Source organism: Danio rerio, chromosome 12, assembly GCF_049306965.1.
Source record: "Danio rerio strain Tuebingen ecotype United States chromosome 12, GRCz12tu, whole genome shotgun sequence".
NCBI lineage: Eukaryota > Metazoa > Chordata > Actinopteri > Cypriniformes > Danionidae > Danio > Danio rerio.
This window is the reverse complement of record NC_133187.1, coordinates 11,196,540-11,223,743: the sequence shown is the minus strand read 5'-3', so window position 1 is coordinate 11,223,743 and position 27,204 is coordinate 11,196,540. Positions and strand designations below refer to the sequence as shown.

Below are 27,204 nucleotides of genomic sequence, written 5' to 3'. Positions count from 1 at the left end.
TTGTACTGCTACATTACTATGGGTTTACTGGATCACAACCCACAGTTCATAACACACGTGAACCCACAAATTAATAGTTATTTTTTTTAACTTGTAGATTAATCCTAGATTTGTAAGGATCACAGAGAGATCGCCTCTTGTGTCATTCAAATCACATGTATTAAAGCATTTACACTTTCCTGTAAAACATAATGATGACCGGTTATTTGGGATGTGGTGGGTTTTTTAGGTTAAAGGTATTTTCTGTCAATACTTGTTTAGTCTGCATTAATGCATTTAGTGTAAGCTGCATTTTTAATTATCAAAAGATCAGGATTTCAACACCCACGCAACTTAAATTATAAATGTTGGTGATTTGCATATGTTTATTAATCCTTCGAATTGCGGTATTCAAATCTGTGTTTGAAAAAAACAAAAATCAAGAAAGAGATATTCAGTCTTTAGCTTTTTGAGCTAGTTATGAGGTTACAAACAGTCCAATAACACATTAGTACTCGGATAACAGTTTATACTTTAGATAAAAGATTTTTACATTTAGCATGATCAGAAACAGCAGTATTAACAGTGAGATTTTCACAGTACTGAATATTTTACAATTTATTTTTATTCAGCTGATTATTTCTCCATTATTTTTAATAAAATTACAGGTTCTAAGTTCTGTTTGCTAAAACCATAGATTGGTTAAAACCAAACGTTTCTTGCAGTAATGTTTTTGTAATAAATGGAAAGCAAATTACATTTGTCTCCTCGCCTTTTTGGCTCATTCGAAAAATGGTCCGATCTGTGACTAAAAAACAATGTTATCCGAACCATAAGATTTGTGATCCGTTACACCACTATACATTACCATTAAAATGTTTAAAATAAGCATTTAGCACGAGATAAGCTTAAAAAATAAGCTGATAAAAAAAGTGTCAGTAGTCAGTGACAGGGAAGTCTGTTAAAAAGTTCACAGAAATAAGTAACTATTTTTAAATATATTGAAGAAATAATTCACACACACAATAAAAGAAAACTCTGTCATCATTTAATAACTTTCAACATGTTCGAAAGCAGTTTTTTTTCTTCTGTTGAACCCAAAAGAAGATACTTTGAAGAAGGAATTCACATTTATAATAATGTTGGAACCCTACAGCCACTGACTTCCATGGTATATGTTTCCTTATTATATGATGTCAATGGCTTCCAGTTTATACCATTCTTCAAAATATAATTTGTGTTCAGCAGTAAAAGAAACCCTAATAATCCTAAGAACAACTTGAAGATGAGCAAATTTTCATATTTGCATGCAACGTCAACTTTAAGCTGTTTGGCTAGAACTTTAAACTATGTCCACTGTCATGTTGGAGTGATATTTTATTTATTTATTCATTTATTTAATTTCCTGATGTTAAAAAAGGATCCAAATCCCAGTCATTTTGAGGCCCACCACAACGTGATGTAGGAGTGTGTTTTTTTCCCCCACTTATCGAAATGATTGACAGGCGTGCATTAAGATATCCCCTTAGTAACTTATATAAACATGTCCACAGAACAGGATTTGCAAAGAAACTGGGATTAAAAGATATAAGTATAAATAACCATTTCAAACAGTCAGAGCTGAAACCAATTAAAAGATTTGTTTGTGTTGTCATAGTATTCCTCAGATGTTGTGTCTTCAGTGTGATCCACCAGTCCACACCACATTTCCTTCAGTCCATGCCTTCATCATGCTGGAGGGAACCATGAACCTCACTGGAGAGACGCAGCCATTAGTGGAGCAGCTAATGATGATCAAGAGGATGCAGGTGACTTCAGAAAGCAGTCTGTGTGCTTGAGATTGAATTATTTCTTTGTTGGTTTCTGATCTTTCTTTTAAAAAAAACTCTGTAGCGGATTCCAGCTCCACTGTTTGTGCTGGAGATCTGGAAGGCCTGTTTCACTGGACTTATCGAGTCCCCAGAGGGAAACGAGGAGCTCAAATGGACTGCCTTCACATTCCTAAAGGTAGCTGAGCCACCAGTCACTGGTTTTGTTTGATTTATGTTGAAATATTGTTTGTGTTAAATCCATAGTTTACTATTATTATTATTATTATTTCCTTAAATCTTGTTGTTCCAAAGTTGAGGCTAGTTTCCTAAAACACAAGGAATACAATTTGCTTAATAACTTTTTATTTTCTATCTTGCACATTTTTAAGATGGTTCTAAATAAAATTAGCAGGCAAAAAGTTTGTAGCAGAAAAAGAGACTGTTATGTGCATTGGTTATCTGTTTAGAAGTCTGGTAGCTGATGGGAAGAAAGAGTTCTTGAGTCTGGCAGTCCTGCATCTCACACTCTGTTACACCTAGCTCAGAGATGTAACATAATAAGGGAGACGACAAGGAGAAGTATAATCAAAAAGAATATTTATTTAACTCAATTTAAATTATATAATCAAAATATCAGTATCAGTATGTTCAATCAGTGTGAAATGCAAATGTATGGATGCTGTAATTGTTGTCAGTGATAGTGTATGGATGCGAAACAAAGCATAAAGGCCAAATAGGAGCGCGGCTCTGGCCAACTGCCAAGTGAATGGACAGCGGCCCCGACAAACTCTCTGCCGGGGTTTAAATAAGGGCGCTGACCAGCATCAGGTGCGCTGAAGGCACGCCCCCAATCTAGAATCAAAATCAAACACAAACAAAACAACGCAGTCCTAACACACTCCTATACCTCCGCCCTGAGGGTAGGAGTGTGAATAATGTGTGTTGTGGGTGAGTGGGGTCTTTAAGGATGGAGGCAGTTCTCTTGTGGACTCTGTGATGGTAGATAGTCTGCAGAGAAGGCAGTGGGGACCTGATGATCTTCTCTGCAGTCCTCACCACTCTCTGCAGACGTTTGCGGTCCTTTACAGTAGTGTTGCCATACCATACAGTAAGGCAGTTGGTCAGGATGCTCTCAAACACACAGCTGTAAAAGTTTATTGGTTAAAAATTAAAATTTATTGACATGAATACTTGCTTTTAAGGAATGAACTATCCATTTTGAGCATGTGATGCGCTTTCGCAGGTTATCAACTAGGTTTTGCAGTTTGTACTAATTGTTTTGAGAAATGCAATAACTATTGTGCAGAAATGCACTAGTGTTGTGAGAAACGCATCAAAGCGACTGAGAAAAACTGTAACATAAACATGTTTACCAATAAACGTTCATTTTGGAATGAGCTATATTGAGAATTTACAACAAAGTCATAATTTTACTACTGGAAATGTAAACAATACTTAAGTAAGTAGCAGCACTTCTTATTGAATAATCAGTAAAATAAGTTGTATGTTAAAGGGAGTGTTGTGATTATTGGTGCACATGTAGATTCAGTATTTTATATCTATATTAGATATTGGTGTCAAACATCTTTGTCAAAAAATAAGTCAGTCATAGGATTTTTGTTTCACATTGTGTTTTCAGATTCCTCAAGTTTTACTAAGACTAAAAAAGTACCCACAAGGAGAGAAGACGCAGGTACAGTTAAGCAGTTTATCTCACTTTGGCCTATCAAATGTAACAATTTTGTCTCAAACTTCAATCCTGACATCGTGATTAATGTCCATTTACTCAATCTCTTTATTTGTCAGGATTTTACGGAGGATGTGAATGTGGCTTTTGAATATCTTCTGAATCTCACTCCTTTGCTGGATAAAGCTGATCAGAGATGCAAGTATGCAGCAACTACTTTTTGTGTTAATTATTATTTACTGAATCACTGAAAATTGGTAATGATTTATGTGTATAGAAACATCAAATGCTTTTATTCAGAATGACTGACTGCATGTTTATCATTAAATTTAATCAATTGAGGAATTTACTGCAGTGTTATTTATTCACTGTGTCTGTGTGTGTGGGTTTGTTTGTGTGTGTTTAGCTGTGACTGCTTGAGTCTTTTACTGCAGGAGTGTAATAAACTGGGGCTGCTCTCTGAAGCAAACACCGCCACTCTTACTGCAAAACGGTATGATCATAATGTGTCATGTTGATTTTTATATCATTACAATTAAGCAACGTTTACTTGTTTTTTCCTAATCTGTTTTCCGCTTTTTAATCTCCATGCTCTATTTTTTGTTGCTGTTCAGGAGTGAGGACCGAGAACATGCACCTAGACTGAAGACAGCAGAAAATGCCAACATTCAGCCCAATCCAGGCCTCATCTTGAGAGCCGAACCAACTGTCACCAACATCCTTAAGGTCTTCGCTTGGTTTTATATTAATTTAAAACACATTTTAGTCACATGGAAGCAAAAGTCATTTAGGACTGTGGTTGTTTTGTTTGTTTTTATTCAGTAGAAGTAGGGCTGGGCAATAATTCAATTAGAGGTGTGAACCTATACTGGTCTCACGGTTCGGTTCAGTTACGATTATCATGCCATCGATTCGATATCTCGGTGCATCACGGTGCATTGACGATGCTTTCCATATATAGTGTTATATTTTAGGGGGGAGGCTATAACAAGCTGTCTGTATAAACACACAGACACACAGCACCACACTGTCTCTCATCCAAACACGTACACAAACATAGACAGCATCAAACAAACAAACACGCACACACAAACAAACACACTTAAGCCCTTGAAACAGGGAGAGCTCGCGCTGAGCGGAGCAGAAAAACGAAAAAAAGAAGCACTTTTCCGACGGTCCCTTACAGAGAGCTCCTCTCAGCGCGAGCTCTGCCAGCTAAAGTAAACGCAGACTGCGAGGGCTTAAACGGAGCAGTGCTGGTAATGTCGAGCGAAAAAAAGAAAGACAGCTGTGAAACATAACCAGCTTTGTCTTTCTGTAGGAAACACACTTTAGATCTTTTTAGGGTAAGCGTTTTTTGAGTTATTGCCGTCTATAACTGAAAGTGTGTCAGGAAAATCGCAAACAAAACCAACTGAAGCGAGCTCATTTCTGGCGCCCCACTGGATATACAGCGCCCTAAGCATTTGCCTATGGTGCCTATGCCACGGGCCGGCCCTGAGTTGGCTGAGTGTTGTAAATAACGGTGCTCACCTCCCTCGCGACAGAGTGCATAGGAGATAAATGACGTCACTACATAATAACCGGTTATGGTTATTACTGAATCGATACCGAATTGTCCGCGTCTGCATCGCGGTGCACCGAAGAAACAATTAATTTTGACACCCCTAAATTCAATAACGATAATTATCACAATATATATTTTTTTCGGTAAAACGATGAAAATTCGATAAGTGTTCATAATGTTTATGCATGCATAACACTGCGCAGGCATTTAGCAGCCTGCACTTTTGGATGGCGCCAGTAGTACAAGTTTACAGCTATACAGTGTTAGTTGCACTTGGAGGAGTAAGAAAAAATATAAGTTCAAAGAAAACAAATATGCTCAAAGACATTGTTGACAAGAAACTACAGGGGCAGGCTACCTCTCAAGCTAAGTCTAAAGTTCACGCTTAATCAAGGTACTATATTAACATTCACCTGTTGTAATTTGATGCCATTGTAATTCACTTAACCTCTAATAATGATTAAAACTTTATATATATATATATATATATATATATATATATATATATATATATATATATATATGTATATATGTGCGTGCGTGCGTGCATGCATGTATGTATGTATGTATGTATACATACATCTTTATATCAGTCAGTGATCACGTGTATAATATATATATATATATATATATATATATATATATATATATATATATATATATATATATATATATATATATATATATATATATATATATATATATATATATATATATATGTGTGTGTGTGTGTGTGTGTGTGTGTATATATGCATGCATGCATGCATGCATGCCTGTATGTATGCATGTATGTATGTATGTATGTATGTGTGTGTGTATATATATATATATATATATATATATATATATATATATATATATATATATATATATATATATATATATATATATATATATATATATATATATATAATACACACGTGATCACTGACTGATATAAAGAAGTAGGCTTGAATGACTTTAAAACTGTAAACCCCAAATAGAATAATCAGGAGATGGATCTTTGCAGAGCAGTAACCTCACTTTAATAGAAAGATATTTTTCCACAGGCCGCAGGAAAAACAAGTGTCAAAGGGAAAGCAGCAATTTGCAGCTGATTCAGGAGCAAATGAAAAATCCCGCCGCTTGCGCATTGTACCCATCATTTTAAACTTAGTTAAGCCCATTTTGAATGTTACAGGAAGCCTGCAATGCATTAACTTCTTTCTTGCAGGCAAAAATTGGCAGTAGGCTGAGCACGCATTCTCTCCTTCTCTCTAGCGTACGCGCGCAAGAACAATTTCATTGTATTGTGACATTAATTGAACCTAAATAATGGCCTATATTTTAATATCTGCAATTTCCGGTCAGCTTTTTCTCTTGCTTTGTTGCAAGCCGTACTGTAGTTTTTGATTATTATGTTGAATTTTTTTATATGTTTGAACTCTAAAAACCAACTCTAAAAACCTCACTTGCTGTGAACAGGTGTGTCTCATTTCAGAGCTCTTTCAGTTTTCGGTACCAAGGTAGCACACATCATAATCAATGCATCTACTTTTGACCATCAGGGTTATACGACAGTAACGTGGACAAGCACTTATCTAGATAATGTAAACTGAACTCAGATTAGTTAGATCTAATGATCTTCAACTTGCTGTTATGGAACCAATTTAAGCGAGGACGTTTAGTTCGACTCATTGAAGTCAGGTTTTTGACTTTAATCCACACTTTTTTAAAACCACTTTTATGAAACAGCCCCCTGAAGTGAAGCACTTCAAAGCTATATATCCTTAGCGCCAAAACAATCCATTAAACTGTTTTCATGGTTTCTATTTAATTAGTTTAATCAAGCGGTGTTAATGAGCCAGGACAGTCTATTAGCAGCACTGAATGTATTCTTAGGTTACCTCGGAAGGATAAACTCGGTCTAAAGGATGAGAGAACTCAGAAACTCGTTGTGTGAATGGAGATGCTCCCCACATGTCAGCTGTGATGCACGATTTTTAAACTGAGAATCTGCATAGGCCTATTGGTGCCAGTCTGTCAGATAAAATTGGTTTAAACAACCGCGGGTATAACCGAGATATGCGCAAAACATGGTTTTATGCAAACTGCAATATGCAATGTCAAGAGAGTGACTCATACGGCAAGGTAAACTTAACACACTTGTTTATGTAATGCGTGGACTCTCTCAGTGCAAATAACTTAACCTTTAAATGTCCATGCTTAATCAGTCATCGATAAGGTCTATCGGTTAAAGGGTTATTGACAATTTTATAAGCAATCACAATCAATAATAAATAATAACTTGTAGTATACTGTCTTTGGTTGTTGAAAACTTCAACAGTAAATTCTGAAAAATGATTGAGAGTTTTTTTTTATTATTGTTGCATAGGTAAACCATTTTACAAAATGTGTTAAATCAGCTGCACAAAGGGATTGGCATGCTGAAAAGCCTTTAAAATAGTCATATATAAAGATTTGACATTCATCGTGATAATTATCGATATTGACTGATATGAAAAAAAATTATTGTTACAATTTTTTTTGTCATATTGCCTAGCCCTAAGTTGAAGGTAAGATTTAAGTGTTCTACATGATTGTAAACGTAAATATATATATATATATATAACAAATGGAGAAGTTTGATTTTTTTCATGAATTTGATCAAAGATTACAGAAACGAATGTGTAAAATGAATAAACACATGGATGAATCACAGTAAGATCTATGATGAATTATAAAATGTATAGGGTGATTTTACCATCTCAACTTTAAGGTGTTTTAAAATGATTTTGATTAGTGGGATTTCATATAGTTTCTCTTTTATTGAACTCGTATGCCTATGTTTTTATCTGTCATAATTAACCCATGACTCAAATTGTTAATTGAATACTGAACTTGATGTCACTCTTGGACAATTTATGTTTATTCTTATAAGTTTATGACTTCTTACTAACTAGTAATCTGTAATTGAGTTCCTGTTTTGTAGTGTTCATAAATGGAACTGCCATGTTAGATCAAATTTAGCTTTTAAAAATGTAATAAATGTTAAGTATCATAATATCTTTAAAGACCAATTATAACTAATGATTATTGCTATTATGAATTTTGTCTTTTACTGTTATTATAAGATTAATAAATGGTTTAGAAGTGTTTTCATTGCAAATTCATATTGATTAGTATGTTTGATTCTTAATTAATGGAGTTTTATTGTGAGTGTTATCATTTAATGACTTTTACTTGCCTTTCTGGTTATTTAGACCGTGGATGCGGATCATTCTAAGTCTCCCGAGGGATTGCTGGGAGTTTTGGGTCACATGCTCTCAGGAAAGAGTCTTGATTTGCTACTGGCCGCTGCTGCAGCCACTGGAAAACTCAAGTCTTTCGCCCGCAAATTCATCAAGTATGACAGAGATCGGATCATTTTATCTTGTGTTTCTCAACCACATTCCTGTAGGATCATCAGCTCATTAGCAGAGACTGAAAAACCTGTAATGGGTGTGACAGATAAAGGAGACATCCAAAACATGCAGTGTTGGTGGTCCTCCAGGAACATGTTTGAGAAACACTGGTTTTATCTGTAAACCCAAAAATACAGAGTGTCAAGAAGTTTGATGTATATTTGTTCTTTTCCAGGCTGAACGAGTTTCCAAAGCACATTAGTGGAGAAGGATGTAAGTTTCTTTTCAGGCTATTATGTTTATTCGCTGTGAATTTTTGCCCTCTTCTAATTTTTTCTTTATGTATTTTTGTAAATTATAATGGAAGATTAAGGATATATATTTGGGTATTTTGAGCAGCACATTACCCAGCCAAATCTGAGCACAAGTTCACTTTTAACAATCTACTTTCTAGCGAAGTCTGCATCAGTACGAGCTCTGCTATTCGACATTTCCTTCCTCATGCTGTGTCATGTCGTACAGACGTATGGATCAGAGGTCAGCATTTACACATACATAATTTCAATCTGATAAGGTTATGTAATGTTCTTATATAATTCTTAATCACATCCTGTCATCGCAAAACACTCAGAGTCACAACTGAGTCAAAACGCTCCGATCATATCCTACTTCCTGTCTGTCCAGGTGATTCTTTCAGACCCCAGCCCATCAAGCGAGACCCCTTTCTTTGAGACATGGCTTCAGACGTGCATGCCAGAGGAAGGGAAGACCCTGAATCCAGACCACCCTTGCTTTAGACCTGAGTCTGGGAAGGTGGAGAGCCTGGTGGCCCTGCTTAATTCTTCATCTGAGATGAAGCTTGTGTAAGTGGTGCTTCTCTTTAAAGTGCCATTATTACTCTATTTAACAAGTTTGTTTTGAAGGTCTTTAGCAATAAGTGTATATCCATCAAGTAAACAAAAAATATATACTCTTACACTGTAAAACCCAAAAAGTTAAGGTATCTCAAACCGTTCGAGGAAACTGATTGCAGCAAACCATTTAAGTCCAAAAACAAATCCTAATGAGTATTGTGAACTTAATCCATTTAAGTAAATTAAGCAGTTTGAGCACAGTAAAACCTGATAAGTGAAGAGAACTCAAACCAATGGAGTACTGTAAAACCCAATAAGTCAAGGCAACTCTAACTGTTTGAGGAAACTGATTGCAACAAACCATTTGAGTTCAAAAACTAATCTATATGAGTACTGTGAACTTGCTTAATTTGAGTTGAAGTAATGAGGTATTTAATTTGAGTTCAAAACTCTTTTCAAATGAGTAGAATTAACTTTCAGTCAATTTTGAGTTAACTTCACTCATTTCACTTGATAAAGTTGAATGTTGGGTTTTACAGTGTAGCATACATTCCCTGTTCATGTTCAAGGATCCACTCTTTCTAAATCTCTCTTTTTGAGTGTTTGGATTGTCAAATAGGCACCATTTTTTAGTGATTGGTCTACAGCTCATTAAATTAATTGCAAGTGGCTTCCTCTGGACTTGTAAATACAATGATAGAAACAATAACGTGGCAATGGTTTTGTCAAAACGCATTTTCTTTCATTCATTGAGGATTCATACAGTGTATTTGTTTCAGCTGGATTTATTCTTTCGTCTGGCGCCGCATCACACACCTCTGCTGACTGCGCGCGCACCTCACAAAACGGACAGGGCTTTTATACTTGCCGCATTCGCCAAAACAACAGGGGGTGGTTAAAAAAAACCCCACCGTAAAATCACACGGATAAACACAGACTACATCATATCATTAATATCATTCAAGATTTTTAAACAAATAATTTTTATTATTTTAATAAATTATTTTAATGATTATAAGGATTTTTATAACCATTTAAGATTTTTTAAGTCAAACTTAGATGCATCTTTTGAACTTATGTTCATATCTCGGACAGTTTTACCTATTAAAGTTTATTAAAATATCATTGACAACAGAACATGGGTTGCTTTACAAATGTATTTTTATAAAAGCAAAAAAAAACATTACAATTACTAAAAATTATTTTAGATTTAGCCCGCTCCACAGTTTACACATTACTGTCTGATAATGTTTCTGTCCTCTACTTATGCTAAAAAGGAGATAATGGTCCAACATTCTTGACCATTATCACCAATAAAGCCTAGAAAAACAGGCCATCAGTATATTGTAAACCGATAGGTTCAAATATTCCTTTCCAGTTATCAAAGAAATTATTTGTTCTGTTAGTTTTGTAACTGTTATATTGTTTTAAATAAAAAAATAATATATACATTAGTGTAAAACCTATGAATGGAAAAACATATTTCTGTAATTGTGTATCCGGGTCTCCACTTTTGCCATGGCCTCTTTTGGCTTTAACAAACTTATCCCTCAAGTTTTCCCAAATGTTTTAGCAAAAACATTCTTCCTTTCCCACTAATGTTGTAATTTTTAGCCAAGAATTTTTGATCATCTGGTTATATCTATGAACATGAATCATAAAGATGTCTCTACAGTTGAACCTGTTTCAGACAAAATCTCTTCAGTGTTTCATAATCAACTCAAATCAGTTGTGGCGCCGTGCGAACTGTTCGCTCGTCTCAAAAAAATCATGCGCTCCGCCAGCCGAAATCATGACGCGTACACCCAAACCTAACCTCCGCAAACACTGCGATAACGTCACATTCGCTGCGCCCACTCAATCGAACTAGCGGACATGTCGAGTATAAACAATGCAAAAATTTTCTTTTTGACCTGTTGACACCACAACTGTACTGTTTAGATGTTGTTAATAGGATGACAGTGAAAACTAAAGGCTGGCATTTTCAAATGTGTTACAAACCTACATAGGGTTGTGCATGAAGTAATGCCTGAATTATTGACCATCACTGAATAATATTCTCTATGACACAACAAATTCATTTATTGTATGCTTTTGAATATTTGCATACCTTTTACATTCAGAAACCGCTATATTAGACACCACACCAAAGAAAATATCTTAATCATTCAGTGTAACATCAGATAAGTGATGACTCGTTTTGAATAATAGATCCAAGATTGGGAGCATATCTCACTATAGCAAAACGTTTTGCTAATGTGGAACTGTTGATCACTCTTTGAGAGCTGACTGTTGCTCGGATACAGGTGTTTGTTTTATGATCCTGAAATACGTTTGAGTTAAAAATGTGTAAGTAAGTGTCTTATTAAAATTAAAAATATAAAAAATAAAATAATAATCAGGGATTATATTTTAGGGTCTGCTGTCTTTAAATGAAACTATTAGCCTAACAGTCATTTGTGTAGTTTTAGAGTGTACTACCAGATGTGAATTGGCAGGCCAAGAACCTAGATCCAAAAGTGCATATTTGTTGTATGTATATTTGATGAAAAATTTGCTCAGATTTGGGAGAGGACAGTGTGTTTTGTTTAAGTATGGAACGTATGCAAGTAAGTAATGATTGGCCACAAAATGGTTTGTTTTGTCCTGCCTGTGAGATAAGTCAAACATATGCTTTCTTCTTCCCAGTCAGATGAAATGGCATGAAATATGTCTTAGTACTCCTGCAGCTATACTTGAGGTCCTGAATGCCTGGGAAAATGGAGTTTTGTCAGTGGAGGCTGTTCAGGTGAGGGCATTTAAGAAGTCTTTAAATGGCACACAATTCCCATCATTTGACAGTTCGGGACCAATAGTATGAATGTCACACAGTAGTTTCTTCTTTATGACTGTAACTGAAGATGTGTTTTTCTGTGAGTGTAGAAGATCACAGATAATATAAAAGGAAAGGTGTGCAGTATGGCCATCTGTGCAGTGGCATGGCTGGTGGCTCACGTTCGGATGCTGGGATTGGATGAGAGAGAAAAACCTCAGACTATGATTCGTCAGCTCATGACTCCTATGTCAGGGGAAAACACTTTGCAGTTTTACCATGAGCGGTAAGCATCTCCTCACACATCAGACTACAGAATCACATTAAAGTACTCCCATTCAAAGTCTTAAATTGTGAATATCAACAAACAGATTTCTATTTTTAGTATTTTTATTGCTAATATCTAGAAAGTGCCGAGACATTACTGGAAGTACATATGCCCTTTATAAGATCTAAAATGGAATATATATGTTTATATTTTGTGTTAAAAAGAGTCTAATAATAAGCTTACCAAATAAAATACTATTTAAAATAACTATTAAAGTTTCATTGTAAAATATAATGCATTCCTGTGATGGCAAAGCTTAATCTTTAACATTTATTTTAGATAGAAATATTTATTACTTTTGAATAATGAATAAATTTTATTTACATCGACTTTCCCTTTAAGATTTAATGGGCTAGCATTGCACCAGACCCCCGTAAGTGGTTTCGTTGTAAGTGTAAAATCTATATTTTATGAACATATGCATCACTTTGGTTTTTATTCTACTTTACAAAAATTATTTACACTTAAATACACAGTGTTTTGGATACCCGAGCTAGGTATTTTACACTGGTTCGTTTTCATATTTTTCATATGACACATGTGCAAGTTATAGCTAAATGAAAGCTCTTGTTGGTGCTCATACAGTTCGAGCATTTTTTTACTGAATTATATTCACATATAAAACAGTTGCTAAATGAATCACAGTGTTTCCATGGCGCAGAAATGAAAACAATACATTCATGATCAATAAGCAACCCCAGATAGCACAGACAGCTGTCATCTCTTACCTTATGCTGTGCGCTTCAGGGCCATTCTCCTCTGTTTTTGAGGTGATGTGCATAAGTAATACTTTTATATGTCTGACGTGGTCCAAACATAGTGAATTATGTTTGATCAAACAAAAGAATAGTGAAATATGAAAACAATGATCGATCCCTGTGACTTGTACAGCACCTCTCATCAGTTGGAATACAATAACTTTTCCATAGATTATGGTAGAGACATTTTTCCTATGATTACAGACATGTGCAGGAACCACCAAAATTAATTACAGCACGCTAGACCACACAGAACCTAAAAGGTACACTTTCAAATTTGAATTCATAAAAAAAAAATACAAAAAGCGCTTCTTTTTTTTAAGTGTTTATTATAACACAGACAACATATACAGTTATTTTAAACACTTTAATATTGTTTTATGAAAATCCAAAGGGGTTTCTTTAAAATGATTCCTGTTTTTGCATTTACACATCTGCATATGGATTTGGGAAGCTTTTAAATTTGGGTAGGCAAAATCCAAGTGGAAATTCCAAAATAGCAGCAGAGTTTAACTGGTTAAATAATAAAAGTTAATTAATAAAAAAACAACTTGCTGTGTACACTTTGCAAGACTTACTGAGACTTGCCAGAGCATCTATATATTATTGCTTTTCTGTTGATTTGATTTGCTTCTATTGTCCTCATTATAAGTCACTTAGGGCGTACTCACACTATGTACAGTATGCCTTGAACCGGGCCAAAGCATGCTTGTCCCCCCTCCAGTCTCCACTGACGGCCTGCACTCACATTACATGCAGGCCTGGGCATGCTTACGTCATCCAGGAATGCAGGAATTAGGAGGTTTGCTGGAGGTGCAGCTGTCGTGCAGTGAGGGGTTTGCATCTTTAATAACCTATGACAGTTTGTGTTCATTGAACAGTAGGAATGAATAATAAATCCATATCAAACAATCTCGTCTTGAGTTTTGGACTCAAGCGCACTTTACGCTCACACTACAAGTGTACCGCGCCAAAGCCCAAGTGAACCACGCTCTAGCACACCTCTTCCAACCTGGTCAGGGCCAACCAAGTGAACCGTGCCTGAGCCTGATTGAGAGCACTCACATTTCTCAAACGATTCGGGAAACGGGCCTGGGCACGGTTCGGATAGCATAGTGTGAGTACGCCCTTAGTTGAAATAAAAACTTCTTCTAAATGAATAAATGTATTATAATGCAAATCTCTTATGGATAGAGTGACAATAAAGACTGTAGATAAAGATTTCTGAGAATTCAGCTTTGCCATATAATTTCAAATGTATTAAAATAAAGTTATTTTAAGTTGTAACATTTCTTAATATGACTTTTTGTGAACATAAGCTGCTGTCCTGCATAGATTAGTTCTAACCATAGTTAAACAATAATTTAGCCAGTCATGGTCTTTTAGGCACTGTTTACATCTTCTATTAAGATTATTTTTTGTAAATCTAATCTATAGTGGACAATGGTTTATACAAGAAGTGTTCAAGATGTAGTCTGCCTTCATACGGATTGCTTTCATACTTTAAATACTCATGTGGTGGAATGCTTTCAGATAACCTTAAAAGACCATTTACTCTCTGCCTGCTTGACTAATACTCGAGTGCTATGGGTTGCATTGTAAGAAAGTGCATCAAAACAACATGTTCTTACTTAGATGTCTGTTACAACCTCTTTGATGTTAGTCTAGGGTAAAAGTAATAACATTTAAAAGGTGTGGTACTTTTACAAGATGATGGGTTAAAGCAAAAGACACAAACAACAAAACTGCCAACAAAAGTGATTTAATGTACAAAAAGTGAATCAGAATAATGCCCAAATATATATACTATAAGAAAAATATTTACAATAATAAAGTAACAAATTAAACAAAGTATCAACAAAATTAGGTCAACTCAAGAGTAAGGGGAAGCTAGTGAAGCCAAATCAATGAAATAAATATAACAAAACAATTCTAACTCATAAGCAAACCCCTTACCTCGCTAGAAACATGAAAAGAAAAAGGAAAGAAAAGTCTTCAGCGCAGAGCGCCGTAATCTTACCTATTCTGAACTAAAAACAAAACAAATACATAAGTGACGTTCACTTTCTTACCTGGTGTTTTAAACAATGGATTGACTAAGTGTATGTAAGATGGAAGTCGTACGACATCTTCCCTGTCCGCCTTACTCTGAGAACAAAGTCAACTCTCACTTATCTCTTTTTGGTTTGCCAGGTAAGAGTTGTACCAAAAGTAACAAACAAACAATCGAATATAAATGTACAGAAATCACAAAGTCGTTCAAAAATGAGCAGAAAATATACTAAATAATTTTAGCCAAATGAAAGTTAAACAAAATTAACGAATAACAAAATCATGTCGGCAAAAATACACAAAAACGGGATCAAAGGAAAAGTGCGCTGTCATCCGCTCTCCCTGGCGTCCTTATATGTGACAGAGCCACGTCACCCAATAATGAGTGACTGGTCTCCTGACCAATCGGCTTCCGCAAAGGCGGACCTAAAGGATATGACAGGTAGAGATGGGGAGAGAGAAAGAGAGGGAGAGAGGAAAAGAGAGAGAACGGGACGCAAAAATTCCACCAATATACGGCAACCGTTACAATGTCAAAATAGAGAGATTATAATCCAAATCGTAGTTGTCAGCCACATCCCTTTCATTAGCTCGCATTTCTGCGTATCATGGATTTATTCAGTCAGTAGAATTAATGCTTCATACTGAGGTTAGATGTTAAGGTCCAGCTGAAATCTCATCACAAGTGGTCACAAGAATACCCTTAAACTTATATCTTTGACACTCTCTCACTGTCTGTCTTTCTTGTCCTCTTCAGTGTGGTGATCATGAGCTCTATCTTGGAGCACATGTGTGCTGATGTGTTTCAACAAACAGGACTGTCTCTGCGACCAGCAGTCGAGGGTCAGGAGCCAATTCCCTACCGGAACCTTCTCCCAGCTCGCCTGCCCATCCGACAGGCTCTGCAGTCCCAGTTCAGAAAGGTTCTGGAAAAGGGCTGGGTGGACTCGCATGCGTTTCATCTCTTTGAGAACCTGCTACACATGGGAGGGGTGTTCTGGTTTACTAACAACCTGGTAAAGGTAAATATGCATGCATGTTTTTACTAATGAAATTCCAAGTATATTGATTTTGTTCTTTTCTTAGTGGTAGAACAAGTCACAAATACTATTACACAACCCAGATGTCTAGATGAATATGTAAATACCAGTGGTGAGAAAATGTCAGTTAAGAAAACATGAGATTATAGTGCTCTGGATTTGTTTGCACAAGCTCTGCAATTCAAATCTCCAGCCATGTGACACCACATCACCTTTATTTAATTTACATAACACTTAGATTGCTTAAAATCAAACAGTTTTACAAACAGAGTCTTTTTACACCATTGTTTTTATGGCACTTGTTGAAGTACTTAGAGTAAATACTAGAGTGCTATTGGTACTTTTGAACTATTATGACAAAAAAGACAAAAATTATATTGTAATCAATGTCAGTGAAGTTATCATATATGGTCTTTTGCCTGATAAAGGCTTAAATTAGCATTACAGTTTTAATGTGTTTATCAGCCAGAGCGAACCAAAGTTGGTACTTTGCATTTGCAAGCCATTTCAAAATCCCAAACAAACTCTAAAGTAACTTCAATTTGTCCTATATAAATATTGTGTATATATATATATATATATATATATATATATATATATATATATATATATATATATATATATATATATATATATATATATATATATATATATATATATATATATACACACACACATGTAAGAAGAGTTTGGTTGCAAAACGCGATAAATGCCATTTTTTGACATTTGAATTTTACTATTGGAAACCACTGTTGAGATGTACCTTAATCTATGTGTGAATTGCTGCCATTAATAACTATTAAGAATATACATTTTAGGTCTAGTACAAAATGTATTTTTTCACAAAACGCGATATCCACCAGACCAGTGCGATATAACTGATATAGAACGTTCAGCATGCTGTGCGAGCTCAACATCCCCTGGGAAGAGAGTTATCACTGAAGTGCTCCGAGTTTGCTCAGTAATGAGAGTAATTTTGGTCTGTGTCATGCCGACAAACTATTAGATGAAGATGTTGCCTTCAACTTTACAAAAATGTATAAAAACGCTACAAAAGTGGATAAAGATCAAATAATCCTGCAACTGTCAGTCTCCACTGATGTCAAGAAGAAGGCCAGGGGATACAGTGAAATGTTGCCTTTTTTCCTGCACTCCTCCCCAATACAAGATACCTGTCTGCAAGGCTACATTTCTAAGTGTCCTTTGTAAGTTTTTTCTTTAAATAATTTCTGTGAATACCGAATGAAAGGATGATCACTTGTGAGCAAAGCTGTTGTGATGCACGCGACTGTTTAAAACGCGTGCACGCTCTCTTTTTCTTGCGTGAAATTGTGACTGGAAATGCAACTATAGCCACGGTGGTTAGTCAGGCCCTGATGATGTTGATGATGATGATTTTTATTATTATTACTATTATTATTATTATTATTACAGTAAAATAATTCATTAAATATGACTGGGCGAGGCAATCTCGTGTCACGGACTGTGCAACAGAGGCAAGAACTGTGACACAGCGGCTCCGCCCGCTCTAATCATACAGGTTTGGTTTTCAGCAGCGGTGTTGAAGGAGCCTCCACACTTTCTGTAACAAGCTACAAGTCGTTTATCTTACTAACTTAATCTTACTTATCAAACAAAAACACTGATTCATTAGCTTTTCTTAATGGCATTACAGTAGTAGAATATTGCCTAAGGTGGATATATAGCGTTTTGCAAAAAAAATAATAATAATGTTATGCACGTTCTGGACAAAACTAACTCAGAATCTTATTATTAATCAATCTTTGTATTTACTATTCCATATTTATGATGTATTTTGTTTTTTTTAACCAATTTAAGATGTTTGACAATGTTAAGATAAATACGTTGCATTTTGGCATGGTTTTTGACTTATTTATAAACTATTTATGGACATAAAGTTAAATAAAAAATATCCCGAATTTGAAGAATATTGTGTACCTGGCTTTCACTGAGCTCAAGTAATAGTTTAATGTATAAAATTTGGGAATGAACTTGACTGCTGATGCCTTAAATAATAATGTCAAATAACCAATATTTCTCAAAATAGATATATCTCCTTTTGCAACAAAACTCTACATAAATATATGTATGTTTTTTGTGTGACTTGTCAACAATTTACAGATTTCACTTGAGGTATATTTAAGCTAGTTCATAAGATAATTCACCAAATTAAATTTCTGTCATCATTTACTCTCCCTTTACTTGTTCCAAACTTGTTTGACTTTCTTTCGGGTGTTCATCACAAAAGAAGATCATTTAAAGAAAGCTGAAAAGCTGTTTCCATTGACTTCCATTGTATTTGTTTTTCCTACTATGGGTTTTCAGCTTTCTTTAAAATATTTTTTATTGTTCAAAAGAAACTCATAAAGCTTTGGAATTACTTGAGAGTGGGTAAATAGTGAGTAAATTTTAAATTTGGGTGAAATCTTCATTTAGGATTATGGAAAATTGATCAAATTTTCTGTGCTCGTCTTATAGGAACTCTTAAAGGAGACGCGTAAAGAGTGGGCGTCTCGTGTGGTGGAGTTGCTTTATAGTATTTTCTGCCTGGACACACAGCAAATCACCCTCACTCTACTGGGTCATATTTTGCCACGTCTCCTCACTGACCCTGCACACTGGCACAGCCTGGCAGACCCACCCGGCAGAGCCCTTGCAAAGTACGAAAATGCAAACCTTTTTTTACCTGTTGTTATGATTAGCAATTTGTATCAAAAGAATTCCTAATAACACACAGATTACAAGAAAGGTACATGTAGTAAATCAAAACCGATCATTCTTACTGTTCATTGAAAAACATTTTTACCAAACTTTCACATAGAATATTGTTATTTTTTAAGATTTTAATGTTACAATATTCATTTTATTTTTGACCAGTCAGTAATTATTAAATGATTAAATTAGAATGTTTATTAAGATATGAAGCATTAACAAGAAGTGAAGCATTTAGCAAGCACCTGTGTTGTAAGAGAACACAACTTGCCTTATATAAAGTGGATCCTTTAAATATTATGTTTTACTTTGACTCAAAAAATGTTGAGTACCATTGCAGTGACATCATGGGATTCTACTTTGTGTCAGGAATTGAAGCTTAGCCTATTTTGTGCCAGATTAGATCATTAGTGCTCCATTTCTACAAATTTTCAGTAATGCTGACATTTATATCCTGTTACTGTTCATCCTATTATTCAAACCAATTGGAAAACGCACGTCATTGTCTACTTGTGTTAATATGGAATGAGAAGTGGTACTCTGACCCAGTGGCTTTACAGACTATGATGGTTGTTTTTTGATTGATTATTTCTTAGAAAGGGTTGATTCATGGATTTAAAGTGTATATATTTATGAATGGACCTCCGTTCTTTACTCTAGTTCCTCTTTTGATTTGCTTACGTCCACTTACTACTTTTTTTCAGTCTGAGATTATAAACGGACATCCGTTCTGATGAATATCACGCTTTTCCCTTAGTTTCTCTTCTCAAGATGTTCTTTAGATGTTGTCAAACACCCTTGTCGACAGTCGGTGAACTGCTTTGATGCCATTTTCAATGTCAGCTTTATCTTTGTCTGCGATTTTGTTCATCTCAAAGCCAACAGTTAGGAACCGAAAGCCACAATGTTTTTATAGATACAGTTGAAGTCAGAATTATTAGCCCTCCTTTGATTTTAATAAAAAAAAAAATAATTAAGTATTTCACAAATTATGTTTAACTGAATAACTTAATTTTTTTTTTTTCTGGAAAAAGTCTTAATTGTGTTATTTCGACTTGAGTTTTTCATTTTTTAAACACAATTTTAAGTACAAAATGATTAGCCCCTTAAGCTAATTTTTTGACTGTCTACAGAACAAACCATTGTTATATAATAACTTGCCTAATTATCATAACCAGCCTAGTTGAGTTAATTAACCTAGTTAAGACTTTAAATGTCACTTTAAGCTGTATAGAAGTGTCATGAAAAATAGTTATTAGAAATGAGTTATTAAAGCTATTATGTTTAGAAATGTATAGAAAAAAATTATCTCTCTGTTAAAAAGAAATTGGGGAAAAAAAATAAACAGGGGGTCTAATAATTCTGACTTCAACTGTGTATATATATTTATTTATTTTTATTTTTATTTTTTATTTTTTTGTTTGAGGTATTTAATATCTCTGTTTATTTGTTTAGGTTATCAGTGTGGTGTGCTCTCAGTTCTTACTCGTCTCATCATAAGGGTCAAGCATCAGCACGACAACGCAAAAGACACCGTGAGGATATAGAGGTCAGTTATGCTGTTTTTCACACAGCTAGCGTTATCAGAACTTTGACAGTTTAAGAGCAATGAGCTTAAAATGAAAGCACAATTAGTCTCTTTTGCGCTCACTATTACCAAGCATATAATTCATCTTTGAATCTCATTCATATCTTCATTAACCACACTAACTTAATAAAAATAAAGTGGTCGTTAAAGCAAAGTAGATATAGGCTGTGTAGCTGTATGTAAATTTCCATACATTTAACACAATCACCATATAGCCATATACAGTTGCAATCAGAATTATTAGCCCCCCTTTGATTTTTTTTTTTCTTCTTTTTTTTTAAATATTTCCCAAATGATTTTTAACAGAGCAAGGAAATTTTCACAGCATGTCTGACAATATTTTTTCTTCTGGAGAAAGTCTAATTTGTTTTATTTCGGCTAGAATAAAAGCAGTTTTAAAATTTTATATAAACGTTTTAAGTTCAAAATTATTAGCCCCTTTTTATATAATATATATATATATATATATATATTTATATATATATATATATATATATATATATATATATATATATATATATATATATATAACCTAATTAACCTAGTTAAACCTTTAAATTTCACTTTAAGCTGTATAGAAGTGTCTTGAAAAATATCTAGTCAAATATTATTTACTGTCATCACGACAAAGATAAAAGAAATTAGTTATTAGAGAAGTTATTAAAAACCATTATGTTTAGAAATGTGTTGAAAACATCTTTTCTCTGAAATTGGGGAAAAAATAAACAGGGGGGCTTAACAATTCAGGGAATTTAATAATTCTGATAGACTGTGATAGATAGCAACTGTAGACATCACTTTCGCTTTCTTTATTTCACTTGTGTCCAGTGTCTGTCATCAGAATTTCAAATACTAATAACTGCTTGTATTTTATTTATAATTATGGACATTTTCATTAAAAGGATATTGCAAGCAGGTGACACATTTTATTTGCTGTTTTTACACTGGTATTGACAGAAATGTGCTGAGAAGAAATAATACATTAATTAAATTAGAAATAATTTAGTTAGATAACTATAAATTCATGTTTTTTGCAATTATGTTTTGGGGAAATTACAATTATGGAAGATTGAATACAATCAACATTGGCTAACTATTATTATAATAATTATTATTATTCTTTTATTTTAATATTCAGAAATAACAGAAAAAAAATGATTAAGAAATCTGATAAAGGGTCACACATTTGCCTGCAAAATCAACATGTGTATTATGTGTGTACACCTCATGATTTTATAAACACTTCAGCTCATTCACTGTTCTTTCATTGGTTGCAGGACTACACCAGCCTGTTCCCTTTGGATGACACACAGCCATCTAAACTGATGCGTTTGCTGAGCTCCAATGAGGACGAGAATTCTATGCTGTCCAGTCCAGGTCATATCCTGCCTGCCTCAACCAAACAAAACCTATAACAACTGCATTAAAATTATATACTGCTCAGTACTGCACCTGAACTTCACTTTTGGGGTTAATATGCCATTGGTGTCTATTAGTCAATCAAGAAATTTCACTTTTAGTGTGCTGTAAAAAATGCATATACTGCAGTTTTTTGCTGAAAACTCCCCACAAATATGCAACTTGTCTTGCATCAGTTTAGAGCTTCCTGTGGCAGTAGAACTTGGTATACTCCTGACACAATGACTGAAAAATACATATACAACCTAATTTACAGAAGACAATGCAGTAAACGTGTTTGTTTAAACTTTATTGTCTGTTCTGCTTGTCACTGAAGGCAAATTTGTCTTTAACACTGAATTTAACATATAAATAAAATCATACAACAATTAGAATGTAGAACAAACACCAAATTTACATCAAAAAAAGTTTGGATTTAGGACAACAACCACAATTAATAATAATAAAACAAGTTTTTATAAGCATTTCCTCAGTCTCTAGGAATTTTAAATGTCCTGATGTATTATTTCATACGCTGAGTGAAGGGGATGTGTTTGATCTTTAAAACTCAATTGCTGTTTTTTGAAAGTAGTTACATCAAATCTGCAATGCATGTTGTTTGTAACCAGTTATCTTATTTGCCTGAGGGATCATTTTAAAATTTCAATTAAAAAGGAAAGTTCTGTCATTTACTCACCCTTTACTTGATTCAAACCTTTACTTGTTTTCTTCTGTTAAACACCAAAGAAGATGTTTTGAAAAAAGCTGGAAGCCTGTAACCATTGGTTTATATACAGTTGAAGTCAGAATCATTAGCCCCTCGTTTGATTTTTGTTTTATTTTTTAAATATTTCCAAAATTATGTTTGAGCAGAGATAATATTTAGATAGTAGTTTGTCTTGTAATATTTTTTTCTTCTGGAGAGGTTTGCTTATTTGCTATATTTCGGCTAGAATAAAAGCAGTTTAAAATTTTTTAAAAACAATTTTAAGGTCAAAGTTATTACCCCCTTTAAGCTAATTTTTTTTTCGATAGTCTACAGAACAAATGACCGTTATATAATAACTAGGCATGTTATTATAATTGGGCAAGTTAACCTAATTAACCTAGTTAAGCCTTTGTCACTTTATGCTGTATAGAAGTGTCGTGAAAAAAATATTTAGAAAATTATTATTTACTGTCATCTTGGCTAAAATAAAATAAATCAGTAATTAGAAATAAATTATTAAAACTGTTATGTTTTGAAATGTGTTAAATAAATCTTATCTTCGTTAAACAGAAATTTGGGGAAAAAAATAAACAGGTTGGCTAATAATTCAGGGGTTCTAATAATTCTGACTTCAGCTGTAGTACTTGTTTTTCTAACTATGGATGTCAATGTTTACAGGATTTTATTTTCAAAGTGTCTTTTCTGTTCTACAAGATAAAAAAATAATAAAGTTTTGAAACTTCTTGGGGGTGCGGAAATAGTGAGTAAATTTTCATTTTGGGTGAACTATAATTTGTTGGTAACACTTTACAATAAGGTTGTATTAGTTAATTTATTTAGTAACGTAATCAAACAATGAACAATACATTCATTACTGCATTTGTTCATGTTATAGGTAACATTAGTTAATAAATACAGTTGTTCATTGTTAGTTCATGTTAACTCACGGTGCATTAACAAACGTAAACAAGCATGCATTTAGATGTCACTAATACATTAGTAAATTAATAAATGCTGTGCAAGTATTGTTCATAATTAGTTCATGTTAGTAAATAAATTGCCTAATAAAACCCTAAAATTGTAAAGTGTGCCCAATTTCTTCTCTATACTCTTTAAAACAAGATACGAACTAATTTTTTAAAGTCTTTTAGACAAAATATTTTACAAATAGGAAATCAAAATCTAAAGCTTCAATAGCTTAAAGCTTAATTTTACACTTTTGTTACGACTAGTCTGTCACTTTCACAAAAAAAGGAAGAGCTAGAAATGAAAGTTGGTTTTATTTATAAAGTAAACCGAGAAAGGGAAGTTAACAGGACTTGATTTATTAAAATCTGCTTTGATGGCTATTAGAACTTAGTACTCATTTCTGTTTTGTGATTTCAACAAAGGAACATCTTTTTTTGACGATAAGAACAGACACACTCAAAATAACTGATGTTGTGTTCTGTAGGTGACCGTTCCATAAGCAGTTCACTGTCTGCCTCTCAGCTCCACACCGTCAACATGAGAGATCCTCTCAACCGAGTGCTGGGTTTGTGCTCATTTTCTCCTGAATGTATAAATTAAATATCATATTCGCAATCTTGCACCTTAGTACCATAATCATCATAGCATCTCACACTCTTACAGACTGTGCCATTTAGTCAAAAACAATTCTTATGTTTTTTTCCCCTTTCTAGCAAATCTCTTCCTGTTGATTTCCTCTCAGTTGGGGTCTAAGACAGCAGGCCCACACACGCAGTTTGTTCAGAGCTTTGTTGAGGAGTGTGTGGACTGTTCAGAGCAAGGCAGCCGCAGCAGCATCCTGCAGTTTATGCCCTTTACCATGGTGAGGCAATCATCTTGTGTGCATGCTCAGCACACACACACATAGAGAGAGAGAGAGACAAACTTGAAACCTACTTTGGATAAAAGCCTCTGCTAAATGTAGAGCTACAAATGCTGCACGCAAACACACATGAAGATAATAAAAGTGGTGAAAACATCAGTTAAGAAGGCATCTGAATATTTAGTACCAACTGTACAGTGTGAACCCAGTTAAGATTATTTGGATGGAGGCAAATATATGAAGAATTCGGATACAAAGACCGCTAAATGCATTTCCGGCAAAAACTAGATAATGACATTGCTTTAGGCACGTAGTACATGTTCAACAAAGAGTTTTGTTTGAAATGATCTAAATCCCAGCGTCAGTGCATTTAGAAATAACAGTTTGTTTGCAAAAGCCGCTAAAGGCCACTTGCCTTTGACAGCAAAAGCCGATATATCCCGAGAACCAATCAGAAGGCGTGAATCGAATCATATGTTTTCAATATAGCAGTGCGCTGATACGCCGGCTTTATGAGTCTGTTTCATTCCGCTTTCGATTTTAAAAGATGAAGCTTGATGAACTGGATGAGCCTCTCCGACTGTCAGTGAATGGCAAATAAAAGTCCTGTACTTCAAAACTCATAGGAAAATGGAAACACAATATACAGTTGGAAGTGTAACATGCATTCATAACGTTTGTTTGCGCTGCGGCGCTACTTTAAATGGGTCCGATTTACTCTTACTGCATTAAACACCAACTTCATTTCATGAAATAAAGTTAAGATGCTGTTCTTTAATCCCGCGTGGATGCTATGAGGATAAACAAGAGACCAAAAAGATAGCAAGATCTTGAGTATAGTGAGGATAGATAAATGACAGCTCCTGAGAGACATCCTCTTTTTTTTTTGCACAGTAGGTCTACCTTGTGTTTTATTTGCTAATGCAAGCTATGTTTTAAAAGATAAATATAATGTATGCAACTATACGTTATTTCTATTACTTCAACAAATTCTTTTCTTTTCTTTAGTAATGGACAATGCACAGATATTGATGTGTCACAATGTTTTACACTACATTATTTAAATCTAACAAGCTTGTTTAAATTGCTCTACTTGCATTTAATCCAAATCCCAAATATCAAAAATGACAACAGATTGTTAAGATTTAATTATTGTCAATTTTAATGTTATTGATTAATGCACTTACTTGACAGATATAATTAATTCAATTCCTTCTGCTTAGTCCCTGGTTTATCCAGGGTTACCACAGTGGAATGAACCGCCACTTACATGACAGATGTATTTTTAATTTCAGGTGCTTTGTGTAATGTGTTTCATGTTTGGTAAAATAATTTCTAATTGTATCTTCAGTGATTTTCAACTAATTACACTGTCTTGTATCAATAGGTGCATTTAGAGGTTTTTGCATAAAAAGCACTAGTGGATTTAGCTGGTTTTGATGCAAAATAAAATCTACCTTGTTAAAAACCAAAGAATTGTATAAAGTGATATTTTTGAAAAACATTTATTTTATTTACCAGCTAATAACTTTATCATTACATATAAAATGAACGCGCTCATTTAAAAGAAAAGAGGTCTGATGGATTTAGAGCAGGGGTGGGCAAACTTGACCCTGTAGAGCCGGTGTCCTGCACAGTTTAGCTCCAACTCTCATCAAACACACCTGCTTTTAGATTTTGAGTGATCTTGAAGACACTGATTAGCATGTTCAGGTGTGGTTGATTAGTGTTGGAGCTAAACTGTGCTGGACACCGGCCCTCCAGGATCAAGTTTGCCCATGCCTGATTTCTAGGGTTTTGCATCTGAACTCTTCATCTTTTCATAGAATTGTAAGTCATGCATGTGTCTATGTTCTCTTGGTTTGTGCTCAAATTGCAGTAATCCTGATGAACAAAATAATGTTTATGTTTTTAACAATTATTTTTGATTTTGTCTTCTTAGATTTCCGAGCTGGTGAAGCTTCAGTCACTGGCTAAACCTAAAACTGTGCTGTCCATCACAGACCTGAGCCTTCCTCTGGGCCGGAGAATGGCGGCTAAAGCCATCGCTGCTCTTTAGAGGACCTTGGTTCCTGTGTGGTTGTGCGGAATGTTTTTCTTCATTATCTACATTTGCTTCCAGTAAGCATTGAAGGTATGATGCAACATTTACGTCTGAAGGACAGCTCAGTGTTAGTTTTGATTTGGCATATGTGGGCACACCTGTGAATCGAAACTCTCCTTTACTCCTTTACATTTATTTACAGCAATCAGGCGTAAGAGCAAAGTTGCATTGTGTTATTGTGTTTGTTTTTCTATTCATATTTGTTGTCACAGTTCATGCATTATTGCCTTAACTTTTTGTGTTTTTATAAATAATGCCTGTGATTTGGATTTCCCCCAACTTACGAAAGTTCAACATTTTGTATTTTTACTAAAATGGCAATAAAATGTAAAATAGAGATGCCATTTCTCTGTTTATTTTTATTTAAATTTGTTTTCAAACGATGCACAGAACATCTGTCAGTAAACATGAGTAAAAATGTGTTTGTTCAGCAGCACTTATGCATAATATTTCCTCTGACGGGACAGATTATTGCTGATTTCTCAGCCTGTGGTTGATTTGTGCTGTTAGATTTTATCTGTGTTAATAGGAACAAATGATAGGAAGTGTATTTTCACATTTGACAACTTT

The 27,204-nt window shown here is 34.4% G+C and overlaps 1 protein-coding gene across 3 annotated transcripts in view; it reads left to right on the top strand.

Annotated features, from left to right (window-relative positions):
• med24 (mediator complex subunit 24) overlaps positions 1-26,971 on the top strand; it is a 31,664-nt gene extending 4,693 nt beyond the window's left edge. Inside the window, exons 8-26 of one of the 3 annotated variants that reach the window (XM_009306486.4) lie at positions 1,637-1,787; positions 1,873-1,986; positions 3,430-3,483; positions 3,597-3,679; positions 3,884-3,970; positions 4,092-4,203; positions 8,287-8,429; positions 8,663-8,700; positions 8,882-8,964; positions 9,112-9,290; positions 11,970-12,069; positions 12,204-12,379; positions 15,989-16,253; positions 18,771-18,952; positions 20,460-20,553; positions 21,870-21,969; positions 24,153-24,233; positions 24,382-24,530; positions 26,473-26,971. In XM_009306486.4, coding sequence (XP_009304761.1) covers positions 1,637-1,787; positions 1,873-1,986; positions 3,430-3,483; positions 3,597-3,679; positions 3,884-3,970; positions 4,092-4,203; positions 8,287-8,429; positions 8,663-8,700; positions 8,882-8,964; positions 9,112-9,290; positions 11,970-12,069; positions 12,204-12,379; positions 15,989-16,253; positions 18,771-18,952; positions 20,460-20,553; positions 21,870-21,969; positions 24,153-24,233; positions 24,382-24,530; positions 26,473-26,589 — 2,308 coding nt within the window. In that variant the 3' untranslated portion in view covers positions 26,590-26,971. 3 annotated transcript variants of the gene reach the window in all.
• The last annotated feature ends 233 nt before the right edge of the window (positions 26,972-27,204 follow it).